The sequence below is a fragment of the Aquarana catesbeiana genome, linkage group LG02, assembly GCF_042186555.1.
Source record: "Aquarana catesbeiana isolate 2022-GZ linkage group LG02, ASM4218655v1, whole genome shotgun sequence".
Lineage (NCBI taxonomy): Eukaryota > Metazoa > Chordata > Amphibia > Anura > Ranidae > Aquarana > Aquarana catesbeiana.
In genome coordinates this window covers 594,582,810-594,605,120 of record NC_133325.1, presented here as the reverse complement: position 1 = coordinate 594,605,120, position 22,311 = coordinate 594,582,810, and the positions used below count along the sequence as shown (strand labels likewise).

General features: G+C 41.0%; 1 protein-coding gene across 1 annotated transcript in view; it reads left to right on the top strand.

Moving 5' to 3' along the window:
* The window catches only part of LOC141128789 (amine oxidase [flavin-containing] A-like), a 201,021-nt gene extending 191,175 nt beyond the window's left edge, over window positions 1-9,846 (top strand). Inside the window, exon 15 of the mRNA XM_073616286.1 lies at window positions 6,809-9,846. Coding sequence (XP_073472387.1) covers window positions 6,809-6,961 — 153 coding nt within the window. The 3' untranslated portion in view covers window positions 6,962-9,846. The remainder of the gene's footprint in view (window positions 1-6,808) is intronic.
* Window positions 9,847-22,311: the final 12,465 nt, after the last annotated feature.

Here is a 22,311-nt window from a genome sequence, read left to right as displayed (position 1 = left end):
TGAAGGTTGAACATAAAGCTGCCCATGCAAAGAAAACCCTGAATACTCACCTCTCCTGCTGCCCATAGCACTGACTTCTGCAGTAGTAAAGAAAAAAATGGCAGTTGAACATCCTGCAGAATATGACACTTCTGAGAGTGTCAGTTTCCTGGAACATGTTGTGGTTCCTCCGCCCACCCCTACTTCACACCTGCTCACTACAAGATACATTAATGACTTAGGGCCATTGAATTGAACTACTGAGGGCAGTGGTGGACCATAAATCCGAACCACCCCAAAGTGCTGGATAATGCAGGATCTCAAGTAGGCAGGTTTTTTTCATTACTACTGAGGTCGGTGGCACGAGCAGAAAGATGTGAGTAATCCACATTATTTTTAACCTTTATTTGAACAACAGAGTCTGGTAACACTTAAAAGATAATGCTTGTGTTTCACATAATGTACATATACTGTATTCACATAATGTTTGATTGTAAAAAGAGTGCTTATATATATATATATATATATATATATATATATATATATATATATATATATATATATATATATATATATATATATATATATATATATAATATATTTGTGCAGCTAAAATAATAGCAATTTAAAAAAAAGAATTGAATTAACTCTCTGTGGCTGATTTACTAAAGGTTTTATATTTTAATTTTAAAATCTTCTTTTATTATGTTTTTACAAAGAATATGTTACAAAGAACTACATCAAGGGAATCCTAAGGGTTGTGCCCATTAAGGATTCCATCATAGTGCTGACAACCAATGAAAATTACTGTAAATTAGTGAGTCCTGAGGAAGCAGCAAGATGCAGTGAAATGCGTAGACTTTTTGAAGCAAAGATGCACTTACTGTGTGCTAGTGAAGTGTGAGAATCACACAAACACAACAAATATTGGTATTTACTGCCTTTTAATATATTATGAGGGATGATCTTGGTGTAATACCCACATCACATATTCTTTTTAAAGATATTTTAAAAGAAGATTTTATAATTATCTTGTGTGAAAGATTCGTGTATATTAGGTTGCAGATACCCAGCTGATTATAGTCCTATGTATGGTAGAGTTCTACATATTTGATTATGGAGATAAGGACACCCACAATCAAATTTTAATTGTGATTTGTAAATAAAGGGCCTTCACTTCACTGGATCATGCACTGACAAGACAGTCATATTCTCAAAGTGTTTACTTTCTGCTTAAGATGTGCATGCATTGGCTCCATCATACATAGAGTGAAATTACTAGTAAGGGTGGTTTTCTATGAGATGCACACTCCATCTCCCGCCAATTAATCAGTGGCATGCCAAAGATTCTTCAGTGCTTTTGTGTCTAATAATTGTTAGTAATTGTACATACACCCCCTGAATAGAAACAAAATTGCATAAAGTGCATACTAATTGATGGGGGAAAAAAAAAGAAAAACAAAAGAAAAACAAAAGAAAAACAAAAGAAAAACAAAACAGCCACAGTGTACACTGTGCTGATGCTATCACAGTACACCATGGGCAGGGTGCATATGCAATTTCATAGAGTGGTGTGTCTGAGCAGATGTCCAATGGGACCTGCCATACTATGTAAAGGATTCACTAAATATTTGGCAAGTGTCATATTTGACAAGAGCACATTTGCTACATTTTTATTGCGGGTAAACATGCTCTGTGCAAATGTCAGAACAGCAATTGTTTTCACTTGTACACTGGTGCAATATAAAATGTAAAAAACAAATTAAAAAAAACACAATACATGTTCTTTTCTGGATTATAAAAAACTTTTTTCTAGTAATTTAACAATTGGTTATTTGGTGGGGCTCACCAGGAAGAGTGTTTTAGGACCCTCTCTATACACTGAATTTGAGGAATAGTAGTCAGTAGTATTCTGAAAGTTGTTTGTGTTGTTCTCTATGTGTGATTGCAGTGTTGTTTCTTGATGAGTAGAACTGACTTGCGGTGTTCCTTGTTATATTAGGTGATAATGAGCTCCATTCGCAAAGTGGTATCTTACCGCATCCGAGTATGTGGTAAGATACCGCACAGCATTCTTTAAAATAATTTTTGGCATTCACTAAAAAACGCTACTTAACCTCCCTGGCGGTATGATTATTTCGGATTTTAGGTGCTGAAAGCGGTACAATTATTTTGCATGGAAATTTGGCGTTTTATATTGTAGGTCTGTAATTCTTAACAATAACACACTTAAATCTGTCCAAACAAGAGTCTAGTAGATATCCCCGGTATGATAAAGTTTAAAACACAAAAACATAAATTATAATATAATAAATAAAAATAAATAATTAAAAAAAAAAAAAAAATTAATACTAAAATAAATTTCCCCACGATTCACTATCGCTCAATTCTGCAAGTGTTCTAATTTACTATCGCTGTTTTCTAGCTGGTCTAAAGCCACTTTTGATGTAAAGGGACACTTTTTGGTTGCTATGGACAATCTCCAGTTTCCAGCCAGAAAGAACAGTATATATAACATAAAACTGCATGCAGGGCATAGGACAAAGCGCTGGGGACAAAAGGGATGTGAAATAATTTCATACAGTACTGTAATCTGTAAGATTACAGTACTGTATGTGTTATGATTTTACACTTTTTTGAATTTGCCGCCAGGCTCCGCCCCCGTGCGTCGCACCACTCGCAGGGAACGGAGCCTGGCACGGAGAGGCTTCGGAGGAGACAGAGCCCGCAGACACAGCGGGGGACATCGCAGGATCCCGGGGACAAGGTAAGTAAAGCCACACCAGGATCCTGCGATGTAATCCCGAGTGTGGCTCGGGGTTACCGCTAATGGTCCTGAATTTTAACCCCGAGCCACACTCGGGAAAACCGCCAGGGAGGCTACATACCGCATATTTACCGCGGTATTTTAGAAGTGAAAACATGCAGCAATTTAGTGTGTGGCGGTAGTGTATTTAGTACCAGTAGAAAATACTATGTTGTTAAGAAGTGGGTGGCCGCCGCGTCCTTAACAACCGATGAGTCATCACCTCTGACAGCTGAATATAAAAAAAAAAATTATGTAAAAAAAAAATAGAATGTAAAAAAAAAAAAAAGAATTGCTGGCATTGAAAAATTTATTTTAAAAAAACGGCATTCCCCCCCCCCCATCCATATAAGGCCCTTTGGGTCTGGTCTGGATATTAAGGGGAACCCCCACACCAAAATAAGAAAAAGTGGGCCCCCCCCAAAATCCATACCTGACACATCCAAGCATTTTCAGCCTGGCAGTTCAGGAAAGGGGGGGCGAGCGATTCTTGATGGGGATAAGGGCCCCTTCCCCACAACCCTGACTAGTGGTTGTGGGGGTTTGCAGGCAGGGGGCTTATTGGAATCTAGAAGCCCCTTTAACACAGGGCCCCCCATATCTTGGCCCCCCTATGTAAATGAGTAGGGGTACATAGTACCCCTACTCATTCATCACAAAAGAAAGACAGGAGGCAGTTTTACTTATTAAAAAAACAAAAATAAAAAATAAATCTCCCCTGGTGTAGATCCATCATCAATCACTATACCCACCGCCAATGCCTTCTGGAAATAAAAAAGCTCCGCTCCCGAGAAATGCTCCCACAGTCTGAGAGTTCATAAAAACTCAAACTGTCTCCTGTCTTTTTTTACACTGTGTGTAATCCCAGAAGCAGTGGAAGGAGAGCTCAGACTGGGCAAATAGTTTACTGTGTTCTACTGTTCACATTTAGGTAACATTGGCTGTATTAGTTTAGATAGGCATGATGTCTTTCCATCACTGTTAAGTGGGTGTTACTGCAGTGATGCCCCATCTTTTCCTATTATGATTACAGCTGTAAAATTTGGAATTTTCCATCACTTTTTATCACAGTAACAAAAATCCCCAGGGCAGATAGTTTTGACTTTCCCAAGTGGGAACACAGACAGCAGTAAAACCTGACAGATATTCTAATCCTGCCATATTATTCTATCCAAAAATAAATAAAAATATATTGGCTAAAGATATGCTTTGTAGTGTGAGCATGAGCTTAACATGCCCTTTTAAATTCAGCACCAAGTAGCCTTAAGTGAATTTAGTCATGTTGTAACAGAAACTACACACAGAAATGGGTAGCTCTAGCATCACTGAAGCCTAATTTGAACAGACATTAGAATATCATCTAATATTTTAACTTGCCCGCATTAATAACCATCATGCTGAACAGACAGTGTATTAACTGTGCTTGAACTGAATTTATCACTGGGTAATAAAAAGAAAACAGACTAGCGATACATCGACCCCTTATGAAAAAAAAACACCTTTAGGGGAAAAAAGATATTATACTCACCTAAGATCTTGGGGAACACTTCAAATTTTGCCTCAACACAGAGCTGGGAGTGTCTTCTCTCTGTGTCACAGTCAGGAGTCAGGCTTAGAGACCAGTAACAATAGCAGTAGAGAGGCTCCCACCAAACAGCTGAATAAGTACACAAGCAGGTCACCCTACCAGATGACACAGGCTCACCTGAGGTGCGGGGTCTAAGCACTAACCGGTATTCACCAGAGTTCCTGATGATCGAGATGGGATTTGCTGCATGTTAGTACCAGGTCATCCGGATCGCCTCATCAGGAGGTGAGCAAGCTGGGGTCCAGTAGCAGATATAGCAGGTGGGGATCAAGCAGAAGCATTTTCAATAAATGAGCCAAAGGTCAGTAACAAGTGGTTGCAGGTTTTGAACAAGCCGAAGGTGGGTAACAAATGGTAGTCGAGATAAGGACAGCTGCAGATGCCCAAAGGAGCAAGATGTCGGCTGAAGAGAGCACCATAATCTGGCAAACAGGAAGTGCTTAAATAGAAAGTTCATGGGAAGAGGAAGGAGTTTGAGGTTCACCAGAAACAAGGTACAAGACAGGGTTATCCAAAGGTGCAGACAGAACGCTGTCCAACATCTCAGGTGGCTCAGCAAGCAGAGATATTGCTAGACTCAGCAGAGGTTGTAGGTTCAGATCCCAATCCTAACACTATGAGATTTGGAGAACTCTACATTACCCAAATCTTGCTAGAAGGAAGATAATAACTTCCCCTAGACTATTTAGGTGCAAGGTTCCCTTTAATATTACTTCACTTTTGTATTAGTAATATAATACTTTAATATTAGAAAAGAAGCCTTGCTTAATTAGCAACTAATAATACTCAAATCGGGAGAAGTGATGATTTGCTCATTTTTATTCACTGAGAGTCACACAAATCAGGAATCCAGGCAGTTGTGGTTCACAGCTTGTAAGCTTCTCTGAAAATTGGAAGACTTTACAAGGATATATCAAGGTAAATTGATGCATTCTGCAATTTTCCTTATTTTTAAATCAATTTGCTCATCATTAATTGTAACAGACCCACTTTGAAATGCCTGTTTTATTTTGTAGTCTGACTTAATAGAGATCCTTGGTCTCTAATGTTACCTATACTTATCATTTCTACATAAATCATCCAGCAGAGTTGTAAAGTGTATACAGCCTTTTTTAAGTTATAGTCATAGGTGCTATAGGGTGTCAGATATTTTTTTTAGAAATGCCTTAATGTTATCAAAAAGACACATCTTTATGGGATCAACAAAGAATCCAAGTAAATGTAACTCCTTACTGTGTAACATATAGCTGCTAAAGCTGTGTATCATAATCAGTTTTTCATGAAATCCCTTTTGTTCTTCTTTTCCTTTTTTTAGATTTCAAAGCTGCTGATCTCTAGTCTCTTACAGCCACTTTATGTCTCCATGCACCCACTGCAGCATTAGTTACACATGATTGCTTAAAGTGGACCCTGTATTAAAATGCAAGGCCCGTTCAGATTTTCCAGGCCCCCTCCCCCTTTGCAGGTCACCTACAGTTAGTAAGTGTATAATGTATCTGTAAAAAAAAAAAAATAGTTTTATATTTCATTTACCCCTGTCTTACACATCAATGGGTGTAATGTTCCTTCTGGAAACAATCCTGGGGAATGCAGAGCAGGTAGAATCTTGTGAGAAAATACTCAGGACATTGCACAAACGTCTTCTCCCAAGATTTAGGCTGCTCTGTATTCCCCAGGACCTAGTTGGAAGGAGAGTAATATTATCTTCGCCTAGACACCACAAATAGAAGAGTGAGGTAAATATATATCTACCAAGTGTAGGTGATTTGTGATGGGAAAGGGAGCCTAAGCAGTGTAAGCAGACTTCTCATCTTACTGCAAGGTTCACTTTCAGGCCAGCCTCCTGGTATTGACAGCAGTAGACCATTAATGAATAATGTGGCTCATGACAACCCAGGGGTACAATTGGAAGAAAGTTGTACCCCCATAAAAGGAGATGTCTGGGTAAAAGCCCTCATGGCAGAATCACCAGATATAATTTAAACAGAAGGTACAGATTTAGGGCTTATGTCAATTGGTTTTGTTCACTTCAAGCAGGTTTTGTACACCCATACATGTTTATAGGAATGCTTGAAGCAGGTCAAAGAAAATCAGTTGCAGCCCAAATACACCTGTAAATAATTTTTGAATCTTAGAAGCATCTCACACTAATTTCCAGCTGATGCCATTGACATGGGCCCAAAGCCTGCCTTCACAGGCCCATAATAGATTGACAACAACATTTGCAATTACTTTAACATTTAGCAGTTTATTAGAGTTTACAGTGTTTCAGATCTACTTTAAGAATGCAACCCCCTTTCTCTGTTGTAATGTGTTCAGGAAAAAAAAATATGGGTGTTTTTTCATGAATTATCATAAACAGAGGTAAAGAAATGTATGAACTACAAAAGTCATTTGCATGACAAAGCATCTAACAAATGATCTTTTCTTTGTAGGATGTCCCTGCATTGCCATTCAACAAATCTTTTTTGGAAAGAAATCTACCATCTGCTCGAGGTTTAGTGAGGTTCATTGGCTTCTCTACTTTTTTAGCCGTGGCCACTCTTGGATTCTTCGCACACAAGAAAGGATTTGTTTTTCGAGTTTAATATTAATTCTTGTTATTTTCATTCTACCAAGTCTTCATGAAAACCAACCACTTTGGTATTTGGATGTATCCATTTTTAGAATCAGATTTTTAATCTGTGTTCATAAACTGGACAAACCCATTTTTATTGCTTATTAGATTCTTAAATTTACTGATAAAAAAAAGAAAATCATTTAAAAATTAACTTAAAAGGTGATCATAAATAGTACCTCCCATGAGATTTTGGCATGTCATTTTAACATAAAGTTCAGTAAAACATCTGTTATTGGTTGTATAATATCCCTGGGTTTATGTACCTGAGCAATAAAGTAGCTCAGGCCAAGTACATACAGTAAACGGTTTTATCAACCATAAACCTTCTGTGTGACCCTTAAAAAATAATATGTAACTTACTGTAAAACATAAAGATGTTAATGGAAATGAAGTCAAGTAGTTCTAAAATCGTCAACCTATTATCCACTGTTAAACAGTTCCTTACTTAGGTTTCTGAGAAAATTAAAATAACTGCAAGCTCCATAAATAACCCTTACTTTATTTTTAGAGCTTAGGAGGATCTGTCATCATTAGGGTTCATGCACACAGATGTGCAATTTGGTGCATTCAGATCCATACATTATATGCATCTGAATGCAGCAGTATTGTATCCTATACTTACCAGACTGAAAGGCCTTTGATGGCAGAAGAGCCTTTAGCTACAAAGCTAGGGAAACTAGCAAATAAAGAATCTACTGAATATAGCCTTTAAAGTGAATCTTTGTAAGATCTGCACTTTGTCTCATGTTTTATTGAATAGTACAAGATCTGGTGAGTGGACAATATGATGGAAAAGTGAACACTCTCTTGCCTTGCAGCTGTGGATTTAGGGTTTTAATTTCCTTAGCATGCAATTTGTACGTTTTCTGCGTGCTCTCATGGGTTTGCCCCCACAATCCAAAGGCCTATTTGCTTGTCTTGGTCCATTGCCTTCATCTCAAACTAGCCCTTGTTGTGTGCATGGGGTTGAGACTTTACATGTGACCTACTTTGAGGGACAGAGAGTCAGAATATATATTAGAATAGTTCTCAACAATAATTTATATTTGACAAGATAAAATATTATGCTATGTTGTTTTTAAGCAATATAGAAATGCCAAAACTATTGCTTCAAAATGTATACCGGAGACAATATCTCTTCCATTTGTTTCCTAAATCTCTTTGGGACTACAGGCTGCACGCTTGTCATGGCAATAATGAATTCTACTCTCCCTTATAGATATTCATTTTACTGTATATTAGGGAGGAGCAGGAGGCAGAAGGGGGGTACTAGAATGTGAGCAGACACACCCTGAAGCTTGAACAAGGTTGGAACAGATCAAGGGACTAAAGATGGCCATGCATGTTTCAGTTTTTTTTGTTCAACCAGCCGAATGAATGAAAAAAAAACGGAACCGATTCCCCTATCCACATATTCGGTGTGGATGCGGGAATCCTCCCTGCTGTATCTTTGTATTTCGCAGTGGCGTCACTAGGGTTGGTGTCACCAAGTGCGGTAAAACATGGTGTCAGTGTCACAGACACCATGTTTTCAGTGTACAGACTACCGTCCCCACTAAGAATAGACCCCCCTTCCTCAGTCCAGACCCTCCATCCCTCAGTCCAAACCCCCCCTCAATTAAAGCGGTTCTTCACCCTAGAAACAAAAACATTTAAGTCAGCAGCTACAAATACTTAATACTTTAATAATAGGACACCTACCTGTCCATGGATCCAGCTCCATCCTCACCCAAGCTGGCTCTTCGGGTCCCCGGCACTGGCATGTTTACTTAGAGAAGCTGGCTGCGACTGCTTGTGGCTTCACGTTTGGCTTCTCACTGTGTATGCACAAGCCATGCTGCGCTTTGTGAATGGCCCCGCAACCTTCTGGGACCTGTAACGTTTTCCAGAAGGCTGCAGGGAGAGGGGGGCCGAACGTTCACTTGAATTGCTGCAGCAATCCGACTGGAAGTGGGAGTGGGTACCTGTCAAAACCAGGTACCCACATCCCCCAAAAAATATAAAGTGCCAAAACTTAAAGGGGGAAGGAGGAGGAAGCAGATAAGCAAAACTTCCCCTTTTGGGTGAAGTTCTGCTTTAACAAGCTTCAATATGTGAAAAACACAGCTACACTATTTTTGGCCAATGCAGCTCACTACAACCCTCAGAGCATTCCCATCTGAGCTGGGGCATCCAGAGGGAAGCCGTCCCCGCTGGGAGAACACATTGATCATTGCTAGTGGCAATACACGTCAAACAATAATCACATGTAAAATCCAACAGGTTGGTTGTACCCAAGTTGGTCAGTCGATTAACTTGGGTACCTTTAGTCTGCTCATACATGGTTCAAATCTCGAATGGTTCCTGCTGAACCAGCCGAGATTCGAACTGTCTATGGCCGGCTTTATTCTACAGATAAACTAGGAAACCTATTTAAATGCTCAACATTACTATTTGAGTTCATTCCTTTTATGGAAGCTATGAATTTTTTTTTAAATATAATACAATCTTGGAAAACAGTAATTCAGATCAAACCATAAAAAATAATTTTACCTTTTAGCAACTGTTAAAGCAGTAAAGTATGTGTTTAAGAAGGGAAGCTGTAGATTTTTATTTCTTCATAAAATTCAGATATTTCTTTCACTTGGTTTAAATGCTAATCACTCCACTTGATATTCTAAGGTAGTTTAAATTCACTTAGCATTATTGCCATGTGTTATATGGAAAATGTCTTGAAACTGTTTATTTTGATTTGTTTTGTTTTTATATTAAATCTTAATTGTGCTGTATAACTGAGGTTGGGGATTACTAACTCTCCAGTTTACTGAACATAAATGTAATATGTCTTTTTAATACATTGATTTTTCTTCCTGATTTATGTGCAGTTTTACTTTGAAAATCATAAATTTCCTTCATGCAACCCACAGAGCACTAAAGCCCCTTATAGCCATATGCACATATAAACTTTTTAAACGTATTGGTATACTTGACTAGGCTTGGACCTACCCACAGTTTGCTCACTTACTGGCAAATTTAGACTTTTGAGAAGGTTCAAATATGAGCAAAAGCTCATTCTCTTTCAGGGGCAAAATGGATCATTCAAGGTATTCTAAGCCATTTCATGGTGCCTTTTACTCAGTGCTGTCCTCATGGCACGTACAAACGATAAGAAAATCAGATGAACATTTCTGTACGAGCACTGATCGGTCGATTATCTGATCGTTAGTATAGTGTTTTTTGACAGCCAATTCTGACTGTTCGGACAATAAAAACCAAAAGGCGCAAGCTAGAAAAACGTTCTCGTACGTGAACACATCTTCCGATTTTTCACTAAATGTGTACAGTCTTCGTATGGAAATAATCAAATAAAAAATACTGTGACCCGGAAGATGCTGATACGCAGATACATTTGCCTTTGTCGTTTGAGAATTTTCATATAAGGTAATATTATTTTCAGTTACATCATGATACGCACATTCATGGAAGAATGGATGATCGGTTGTCTGAATTTCTCATAGTGTCTACTAGGCTTTAATTTTCATTTGAGCTTGGAATATGGGCCTAATTTAAAGCTAAACTTCAGGCAGATATAAAAGGCACAGAATAGCGCAATTACAGATACATTATTACATTTACTTTCGCAAAGAAAAAAAAAAAGTGGTATAAATACCTTTGATTTGGTACAGTGTGTGCAGCAGCGCTGAGAGAGGTGGTGAGAGAAGCAGCACAAGGAGTCATTTAGGTGGGCAGTAGTACAAGGAGGAGACAGTAGAGTGAATGATGGGCGCCTCAGTGTGTAGACCAAAAGGAAGCAAATAAAAGGTGTTTATTGTTAGAGTTCACATACTACCCAAACAAACACACTTTTTCAGCAATGCACAGTGGGCACAAAAACAATAGCAAATCTTTGCACATGCGCTATTTATCAAAATGCATATGTGTGAGGGCCCTTAAACTGCAAGTATCCTTTAATAAAATATCTGTCTATACTTGAGGTTTTTTTTTAATTAAAAGATATTTCATTTATAGCAAAACAGACAATCTTGGTTTTCTTTAGGAAGCCACCTGAGTTTACTTGACAGTATTTTGTATTATAACCATGATTTCATGTGTTGTGTCCTAGCTGCTGCACCCATGTGGTATTATTTTATATTTTGGCAGATGTATAAAGATCAGATTTGATTTAAAAATGGAAAGATTAGATTACAGTCTATACTCTAAACTGCACAAAGTATGTCTAGTTAAAAAAAACTTTGCAATCGATAAACTTTTATCATGATTTATTATATTGTCGTACATTTGTGTTCTTTGCAGAAAAAATATCCATAGTCCTTGAAAGCAATATGATAAATAGTTAAATATTGCATATACAGGCAAAAGATTTTAACCACTGTACAACAAATTCAGGAATAAACATTGGAAATGCTATTACGAGAAACCAATATATACTAATTTCTCACGCACATACTTGCATTCAATTTGATGGAGATGTGATTTTAGTGCCTCTGTAATCTTTGAGGAATTTCTCCACAGTGCCTGCAGCCACAGAGATCAGCAAGGATTTCTCTTGTGGTTCTAAAGCTTTTTTTACCCTAATGCGTTCTCTGCATAAAGAAAGAATATGTTACCCCAACATTTGATGTTTCTGATATGTTCCTCCTGTAACTTGTATACTTGTATGAAAAAGTATCCTGTTCTCTTTGTATTGCTACCTTTGTGTGAAAACCCTGATGTGTCTGCTAATCCCCCTGCTTTCCTATTAAAAACTGACCACACTAAACAGGAGAGCATACCGTGGTCAGTTCTCAATATATATGCTGGGAACTCAGCCTGCTCTCCTCCAATGATCAGACCTGTCCTGACACGCCCTTCCTCCACAGCCATTCCCTGGGAATCTCAGTGTGCTGCTGCTTTTCCTTCCCCCAGCTCTTATGCAGCTCATTAAAAATTGGTCACACTAGTCATGAGAGCATAGCATGCTCAGATTTACAGCTGTGCTGGGAACTCAGCCTGCTCTCCTCCAATGATTAGACTTGTGCTGACACGCCCCCCCCCTGCACAGCCATTCACTGGGAAGTTCAGCGTACTGTTATTTCTCCTCCCCTACCTCTCTGAGCTCCTTATGCAGCTGTGAACAGAGGATATGTGATCACTTATAAAAAAGGGGAAAAAAATGTATTCATAATGTTTTTTATACATATACACAAATGTTTCACTTTTCATTTCTTTTTTTAAACTAAATAGGTTGCTTTACGAGGTGAGAGCTCACATATACTTTAAGGTAAAAAAACACTACTTGTTCTAGCCGCCCATTACCTAAACACTTACCTGGGTCCTGTCGGCAATCCTAGCTGCAACACCACTTTCCTCTCTTCCTGGTCTCACAGGAGACACTAAGGACAGCGAAACCATAGACATCTGCTGCTGTCAGTCAGACTCCTGTGAGGAGAAAGCGGGGGCATGGCTTGCTGGCGCTGAGTTCCTCTATGGATGCACACAGCCTGGGTTGCAAGTGCGCCCACAAAGGTGTCTCCCTATCATTTGCTAAGGGAGCACTCAGAGGAAGAAGGAGTGGACAGCGTGGTGGGGAACTTACAGAAAAGGAGGCAAGGGACCACTCTTTTGAGACTTTTTTTTTAATGTTTAAGTATGATAATGTGGTGTTGTAAAATATGCTAAATGAGCTCTACCAGTGAATTTGACTACATTTTCCACCAAAAAAAAAAAAAAATGTACTGTATGTGTGATCTCAGTCATTCATTGATGATCAAATCGCAGTCATGTAATATACCTATCACATCAGTACAATACATAGATGTGTTCTAAATCCTGTATTTTTCAGTGCATGTATTTCAAGGACTTAAAAAAAAATTGGGTTTGAATAAAATAGAGAAGGGTAGAACACCTTTTAGTTTTTTCTGCCTATTCAGGCAGCTTTGTATTGAGTGTCAGGAACATAACCCAGCATTTAAAGCCAAATTACTATGCTTAATCTTTTAAGGGTAATAAGTAAATCTGGCCATAAATGGATCAAAATTTGGCCAGTTCAGCAGGGACCAACTAAATTTTGATCCATCTATGGCTGTTCCTGTTCATGAGAAATTGATCTTATGATTGACTTCTCACAAATGGGCTTGTTTGAAAACTAAGGTTCGATCAGCCCACTATACCCTGCTTTTCTTAATAGTTTCTAGATAGGAAACCTGCAGCTGTCTAACACCAGATCAGTGTTTTGCTACAAAGTGCATCCGAATGCGTTCCATGTGTTTAGTACAAGCCATCCTGAGTCCGCAGCAGCCGTGCCAAGACACAATAGAACATGAGCAGAAGATTTCACAGCAGGTGTCCAGAGCCTACAGGCCCATCAAAAATTCAGTATTGGAAGCCTGATACAACTAGAGCTTGTCCAAGGCAGAAATTAAAATAAAAAGTAGCGGACTTATGGCTGTTCATACACCGACAATGTTTCCTAAACAGCTTTAGGCTCCATGCACACTGGCATAAAAAACATTGCTTCTACAGGAGTTTTGTGTTCTGCCTGTAGAACCAACTCAATGTTATCCTATGTGTCCATGTACATTAGGACGTTTAGAAGCATATTTTGAGATCAACGTTTAAAGGCAGTGAAAAAAAAACCCTTCCGATTCGCATTTCTGATTGGAGCTTATTGGCAGAAAAAACATAAAACTCGTCTAAACTTTGTATTAAAAAATGCTCTATATGAGTGTTTTTACACCCAAGAGAACCGACATATTTTTAAGCCCAGTGTGCATGGAGCCTTAGACGTTAAAGTATGTCAAACTGTAAGTATTGCAGCTTGACATTCCTTAGATGTGGCAATTACATTCCTTTTTCTTATAGTTTTTTTTCCTTTGTTCTCAGTAGCTGATTCTGCCAGCAGCAGGCTTCCTTTCTTGAGTGTTTCTTTCTCGCCCTAGGACGGGACTACAGAATGCCTCCTCTTGTCCTCCCAACATAGAAGTGGTTCTGTAGACCACAGTAAGAGCGGGAAATAATGCTAACCATACAGACTGAGGTTTAGGCAGGGAGCACAGGAAGTTTCAGCTCACAACATTTCGGGCAGAATCAACATTTTTTTTTTTTGCAGATCAAATTCCATTTCAATTGTACATTTAACAAATCGAAATGAAGAAAAAAAAAAAACATGATATTCATTGTTAGGGTTTACACACTTTAGCCATTTTTCATTACTACATAGAGCTGTTTTTTTCAAGTCCCATACAGAGTTGTTGCAAATCTGGTATGATGAAATACTGTAATCTAATTAATGATAAGCAAGGCTGTTCGTAGTATATTATATTCCTGTGCAGCATTTACTGACCTTGTCCCCTGTCCATTTTGCAGGGTGGAATGTTATCTCTGTTTTTATTCACCCCTGCTCTAATCTGTTATCTCAATGACCTAGGGTTATGAGTAGAGATGCAAAAAAAAAAAACTGCCACCCAGGCAACCTTTCTATTTTGATTGAATTTCAAGCCAAAAAGATGATTATAAAAAGCATATTATTTTTTTTTCTAAATTGGAAATCCACTAGTCTTCATTTATAAAACTGCCAACTAATGCTCATTCCAGTTTGTGGATTATTGCCTGGGTGGGTCACGACTGAATTTCTCTCTCAATTATCTGCTTAGATATCATTTAGGTGGGATGGAAAATCTATTTGTGCAATAACCAGATCAGTACTTGCATCCCATTATTGTGCATTTTATCGGTACACATGTATGGCCAAACTGTTGATTGTTAGCAAGGCTGAGATCATGTAGCCTCATCTTTCTTTACCTGTCTGGCCAGCTTGGAATGCCGATAAAAAAATACAAATTGATTGCTATGCAGAAAACATAAGCTAGCCATATTATCCACTGCCCACAGGCTGAACAAGAGAAAATCCAAGATTAATCAAGCTCCGCTACCAGCTATTGTATTCAACAACTATTGCTGCCTAAATATCCTAAAGTGACTGCATCTGATAGGATGCAGTCAATGCTCAGCCTATAATTTTACACCTTGATCAGTTGCTTTATAAATTGACTTTTGTTGAACCAGGCAGTGCTTGCAGGGCCACCCACAGCTCATATTTCAAGCTGACAGTGGCCATCATAATGCCGGACATTCTGGCTCAGCAGGGACCAGCTGACTTTCATCCCATGTATGGGCAGACTGGTTGTACAAAAGTCGATCTATCGATTGACTTGTGTACAACCAGCCAGTCAGGTTTTTCCCAAATGCTCTGTGCCGCTGGCTATTACTGATAACACTGATCATTGTATTTTGAAGTAGGGAAGGATCCCTGCTGTCAAAATACAATCCCACAGCGGGAGGGATTCCCTAATCCACATTGAATGTGTGTATAAGGTCAACCAAGGCATTTTATTTAGGTCCACCCACTGATTGAATGAAAAAAAATGTATCATGTATGGGCTGCCTAAGACTAGTTAGTAGCCAACAAAATTTGAAAATTACAATAACATGCAGGGCCAGGATAAGGGGCGGGCAGAAAGGGAACCTGCCCTGGGTGTAGAGGTGCTAATTAGAGAGGGGGTGCCAACAGACGATGAGTGCTCCACTCTCCAGCTCCCTGATTGGCAGGAGTGACACTGCCATCACTCTAGTGCAGGACTGTAGGAACAACCCTGAGGTGGAGCCTCCTCTTTACTGGCTATTGCTGCTTGTTGTGTAAGTGGGACTGGGATGCGTCCGGCCTCTGAGATCCTGCCCGCCCACCTGCAATAGGGTGGTGTGAGCTAAGCAAAAGGAGCAAGTATGTGCAGAGGTAAGCTCAGCTGGCAGTATTTGATATCATGGATTAGTATCACTGCTGCTTCTTGTCCAACACCAGAGCACAGGAAGTAGGAGAATGGGACTAGACCAGGCAGAAATTGAGGAAGGGGTTAACTTTGTCATGACCACCAATGCAGGTGGGAGATGGGAGGTTAACTTTCACTGCCACTGACCCCACCTGCGTTGGTGATGAGTGGCAGTGGATGTTAACCCCCCATCCCCCACCTGCATTGGTCCTCATGGCAGTGAAAGTTTAACCCACCACCCCCCTTCTGCATTTGTAGTCATGGCAGTTAGAGTTAACCCCACCCCCCACATTGGTGGCCATTGGAGGGGTTAAATTTCAATGGCACTGACCACCGATGTGGGGGAGGGGCTTAATACTGACAGTGCTGGGGTTTATTATTGCATCCACTGACACCAATGCTGAGAGTTATTGCTTCCACTGACACCTGTGCTGGAGGTTTTTATTGCGTCCACTGATAGCAATGCTGAGAGTTATAACGGCATGCATTGACACCTGTGCTTGGGAGTTATTATTGCATACACTGACACCAATTCTGGGCATTATTGTGTGCAGTGACACCTGTGCTGGGGGATATTATTGCGTGCACTGACACCAATGCTGGGGGTTATTATTTCATGCACTGACACCAGTGCTAAAGGTTATTAATTTGTCTACTAACACCTGTGCTGGGGGTTGTCATGGCATCCACTGACACCAGTGCTGGGGTTTATTATTGCGTGCACTGACACCCATGCTGGAGGTTACGATTGTGTGCAATGACACCTGTGCTGGGGGTTATTATGGTGTCCACTGAACCAATGCCGGGGATTATTATTGCGCGCACTGCACCCGTGCTGGGGGTTATTATTGCATGCCCTGATCCCACTGACAACAATGTTGGGGGGTTATTAATGCATCCACTGACACCTGGGATGGGGGTTGTTATTGCGTACACTGACGCCAGTGCTGGGGGTTATTCTTGTGTCCACTGACTCCGATACTAGGCGTTGTTTTTGCATCCACTGACACTAATGCTGGGGGTTATTATTGCATTCATTGACACCAATGCTGGAGGTTATTGTACTCCAACATCTTCAGAGTGTATTTCAAACAGGAAAGTTGGAAAATTTTACTTGATAAGTTAATTGACCCCAGCTGCTGATCTGTCTGTGTTCTGATTTTTCACAAGCAGGAAAGCTCAACTTTTTCCATTATTTTAAGAAAACACCCCCCATAGTTAACCTCCTGAGCAGATGCAAAGGGCACCACATTGTGTCAGTCTTACAATTTGAGAGAGCTGAACCACGCAGGAAAAAATTATCTATGGCCCTGCTTCTTGCTACCTTCCCTTGTCATGTGACATATCACATTACCGGGAGAGGGGGAAGAAGACAAATCTGCTTTCATTCCTGAGAAGATGCCACTGGAAAACAATACAGTATACTGAACTGAATATGCACGGGGAGGGGGGGGGGTTAGCCTCAGAGCCCCCCCTCTGCCTCTCATAACCACCCTATATCCCGGGCGCAATTTGGTATTTTCACCCTGGGCGCTGATTGACCTTGTCCAACCACATGGCTGCATTTAAATATCTTTATTCTTATGTAAATCTTTGTAAACTGAGCATTATGTGTCTTGCCTATTCTTATAAATGCCTAAAACATATATCTGAACAAATTAAATCTTAGCATATTTGCAAATCCATCATGATTTGCTTGATTTGGCACTAGTTTTGAGTTGAATAAGATAAAGAAAATACAAATTCATTTAATGATAACCTTCACAGTAAATTGAAATTAGAGTATTAATATACAGTTTATGAGTTTTTTCAAAAGCTTTCCATTCTATCCTAAAAACATTTGCCATAATCGATTTGTGGTTAACATTTTGTTGTTGGAGTACTGAAGTCCTGAGTTTGATACCAGTCAAAGGTATTATCTGTAGGTTGTATGCTTTTGTTGGATTGTTCTAGGTGCAGTAATAATGTTGCTCAATCCAAATGCACTTTGCATATTTGACTTCCACCCACCTGTCCCTAATGGATATGCAGCATGGGCCCTAGACACCATCAGTAATGTAAATCGTTCAGTATAATATCATGATCTTGTATAAATGTATTAGCAAACGTGTGCCCATCCATTGAACAGGGTGAATATCGAAAGGTATATCATGGCAGTGGCAGAAAGCACAAGAGTACAGTGATGGCGAGTACTGAGGCATGTGTGGGTGCTGTGCCAGTGAACACAGTGAAATGGGGATGATGGTGAGGGCAAGGTGGGAGGATGGTGGACAGGCGCAGTGGTGGGAGTGGGTGTTGGGGTGCAGGTGTGATGCTGTGGGTGAAGGATGGGGTCCAGCTGCCATCACAGCAATGATAGGAAGAGCGGCCTGCGTGGTGATGGTGAGGTGGGTGGTTTCAGGCATGGTTATGAGTGGTGCCTCCAGTTGTCAACTGTTACTCCAGATTGATTTCTTTCCTTTAGCATCAGAGCTGAGGGAAAGGGGGGGGTGTTGCCTCAATACTTCTGATACGTAGTCACAGCTGTTGAGAATGACTATGACGCTACCCTTATCCAATGACTAAAGTGTTGCCTTTTTTTAAAGTTAGAGGGCTTATGGCCCAGTGACTTCCTATCCCAGTTGATACTCCTTTCATCCCTCTCTGCCAATTTAATAAACGTCTTAATGGCATGACATTGTACTGGAGTCTATTGACTTATTTTTCTGTACTGTCTCTGATCTGCACCAGAGATAAGACCAGAACAGGTGGATGGGGAGTTAGAAGAAGTAGAAAAGTAGGCAAAGGTGCTGAATCACCTGAAAAACTGATGAATGTCAATATCCAAGATTTGTCACTGGCATACAAGGGCACAAAATCAAGCCCTTTACTATTATTATTATTATACAGGATATATATAGTGCCAACAGTTTGCACAGCACTTTACAACATGAGGGCAGACAGTACACTTACAATACAAATCAATACAGGAGGGATCAGAGGGCCCTGCTCGTTAGAGTTTACAATCTAGAAGGGAGGGTCAAGTGGAAACAAAATGTAATACCTTTGGGAGTGAGCTGATGGAGCAAATGAAAATAGTTGTCATCAGGCGTCGATGAAAGAGCATGCATGCTCCGAACGCAAGCGCTACGGCCACGCCCCCCCCGGCTCTCCAGCATCTGACCTTGCCACCCACGGACCAGCTGACGTACTGACTGACGGAACCACATAACTTGGAGCTTCGGACGCCACCGGAAGCGGCTGGGGAATGACTCCTCCACAGCCCAGTGGTCCACCGGATGTGATCTCATGATGTTAAAGAGTAAGACTACATGCCTGTTTTTATCAGCCTAAATGTGAGTGCATATTTTAAAACACTATTAAAGCCTTTTATACACACTACTACCCTTAGAGCGGCGCTGCTCTTTTTTTCTGCTTGTCTTCCCCACAGAGTCCCTTCTGCTCTGAGAAGCTGGCTGCCGCCTACCCCATCCATCTGAACCCAGTACTGTAGGTCTAACGACCACCTCAACTGTTTGCCTCTTGCAAACACCACACTTCCTGATCCACACCACTGTCCCATTTTTCATTTCAAAAGTAGCACCTATCAGCGCTCCATTTCCCATTTGTTCTCTGAAGAGAAGGGTTTTCAGGGATCGTCTTAAAGCTAATAGAATAGGAGATAAGCGGACAGATTGGGGTAAGGCATTCCATAGGATTGGAGAGGCTTTGGAAAAGTTCTGGAGGCGAGCATGGGAGGAGGTGACGAGGGAGCTAGAGAGCAGGAAGTCTTGAGAGGAACGAAGAGAATGAGTAGGTTGGTATTTAGAGACTAGGCTAGTGATGTAGCTGGGGGCTAAATTGTGCATGGCTTTGCATGTAGTTGTTAGTATTTTGAATTTAATTTGTTGGATGAGCGAAAGCCAGTGGAGGGATTGACAGAGAGGGGTGGCAGACACAGGGCGATTGGTAAGGTGGATGAGTCTGGCAGCAGCATTCGTGATGGATTGAAGAGGTGATAGACTATGTAGAGGTAAGCCAATGAGAAGGAAGTTGCAGTAGTCAAGGCAAGAGATGACCAGCGAGTGAATTAAGAGCTTTGTTGTGTCATTGGTTAGAAAGGGGCATATTTTGGCGATGTTGCGGAGGTTGAGGCGGCAAGATTTGGACAGTGATTGGACATGGTGCTTAAAGAAGAGTTCAGAGTCCAGGACTACACCTAGAACCTTGGCATGTGGGCATGGGCTTATAGTTGTGCCATCGATTTTGACAGAGAGATCAGGAGAAGGGGAAGGGGCATATGGGGGAGGAAAAATTATAAGTTCGGTTTTGGATAGATTGAGTTTGAGGAAGTGGTGTGACATCCAGACTGATATATCTGATAGTAAATTAGTGTTACGTGAGGAGAAAGAGGGAGTGAGCTGAGCGGTAGAGAAATAGATTTGGGTGTCGTCAGCGTAGAGGTGGTATTGGAAGCCATGGGAGGCTATCAGCTGACCCAGGGAGGAGGTGTAGTTTGAAAATAGGAGAGGTCCAAGAACAAAACCTTGGGGAACCCCAACATAGAAAGGAAGATGAGAGGAGGAGGTAGAGTTGTAAGAAACGCTAAAGGTGCAGTTGGATAAGTAGGAAGAGAACCAACGAAGAGTACAGTCACGGAGACCAAAGGCATGGAGTTTTTTGAGGAGGAGGGAGTAGTCAACCATATCAAAGGCAGCAGAGAGATCCAGGAGTAGGAATACAGAATAGTGTCGGTTTTGGCTGTTAGTTGATCGTTTGTTAGTTTTAGGAGAGCAGCTTCTGTGAAGTGTTGAGGGCGAAATCCAGACTAAAGGGGATCAAGAAGGCTATTATCAGTGAGGTGGATGCTCAGTCGGTTGTAGACCAAATGTTCAAGGATCTCTTCACACTGCCGAAACAAAACGGCGAGCCAGTCGCTAACTATTTTTACCCTTTATAGTCTAACTACTCATATGCCCTCAAAGTCCAACTTATTAGTTCCCATACTCCACAGATGTTCAAGGAGTTTGGATAAAAAGGGGAGCAAGGAGATGGGGCGTAGGTTGTTAAGATTGGATGGGTCTAGTGAGGGCTTTTTAAGTATGGGTCTGACAGGTGCATGTTTTAGAGAGTTGGGGAAGATGCCAGAAGAGAGGGAGAGATTGAAGAGTGTGGGTTAGAGAGTGTAGCATAGAGCCAGAGCGTGAACGTAGCATTTGCGAGGGAACAGGATCCAGAGGGCAGGTGGTAAGGTGGACGTTAGCAAGCAGTTTAGCAACCTCGTCTATAGTGGTGGGGTTGAAAGAGGGAAGTAATGATTGTACCTGTGGGCATGAAGTGTAAAGCGTAGATGGGATCTGAACAGTAGAGATCTCCTCGCGAATTGTATCAATCTTCTTTACTAAGTCTCTGTGTATGCATATATGGAGAGATTTACAATCAAGTCTGGGTATTAACTCAGTTCTTGCTGCATGCTGTACTGATGATTGGTGCACTGTCAGCTACGATTACATCCCTTTTTCCTCTTGTGTGTCATTGTAAAAAAAACAGTGTCTGAATGGGAGAAAGCTATGCCATTTTCGTTCTCTGTGGATGAACTAGACTGAAGTGTATTGGTCCATCTTTGCATGTAAGCTCTCACCAAAGTATGTAAGCAACTGGTAATAGGGTTGCACCGATACTGGTATCGGTATAGGTGCCAATAGTAGACATTTTCGCGAGTACTTGTACTCGCAAAAATGCTCCGATACCGAAAGTGACGTTACTTGGGAGTGGACCGCCTCCTCCTCCCCTCCGGACAGTGCCATCCCCGCCTCCTCCTCCCAGTGGCATCGCTAGGTGCAGGCCCGCCCATCCTAACAACACACAAGCCTTGTCTCTGCACACCTCCCTCCTCCAGCTCTGACTCAGCACAGAGCACTGGATCTGGGCTTTCCCTAGCTGGATGCTGAGGCAGAGAACAGGAGGGGCTCTGTGTGAAGACACTGTACGGGTGATATCCTGTTGTACTGAGCAGCGGGGCTCTCTTCCTCCTCCGTGTGCTGTCCGGCCAGCTCCTCTCCCACGGGAGACTCCTGTACCATGCAGTCTCTGGCTGTCTTATGTACCATGCTGTCTCCTGTATTAAGCAGTCTCTGGCTATCTACTGTACCATGCAGTCTCTGGCTGTCTCCTGTACCATGCCTGTAGTCAATGCTGTCACTTCTGCCTGTTGCCTCCTCCTTCTCTCTACCAGCTGTCACCTCTCCCCCCATGTCTCCCAATAACCCTCCCATCCACATTCTCTTCCCCCCAGGGATCACAGCCTCACTTACCCCCCCTCGTACTTGGTGTTAAATAAAAATGGTATCCAGATAGTCTACTGCTTATCACCTGTATTTATCTAATTGACTTTTCCAATTTTCCTGGTAAGGATTTCATGTTTGTGAGACTTTTAAAGACTATTCGGTGGCTTGTATACTGTATATGTACCATGTATATGTCAATTACTTGGTGACAATACCGACTCCAGTACATTGGTTATATGAATTAGCTA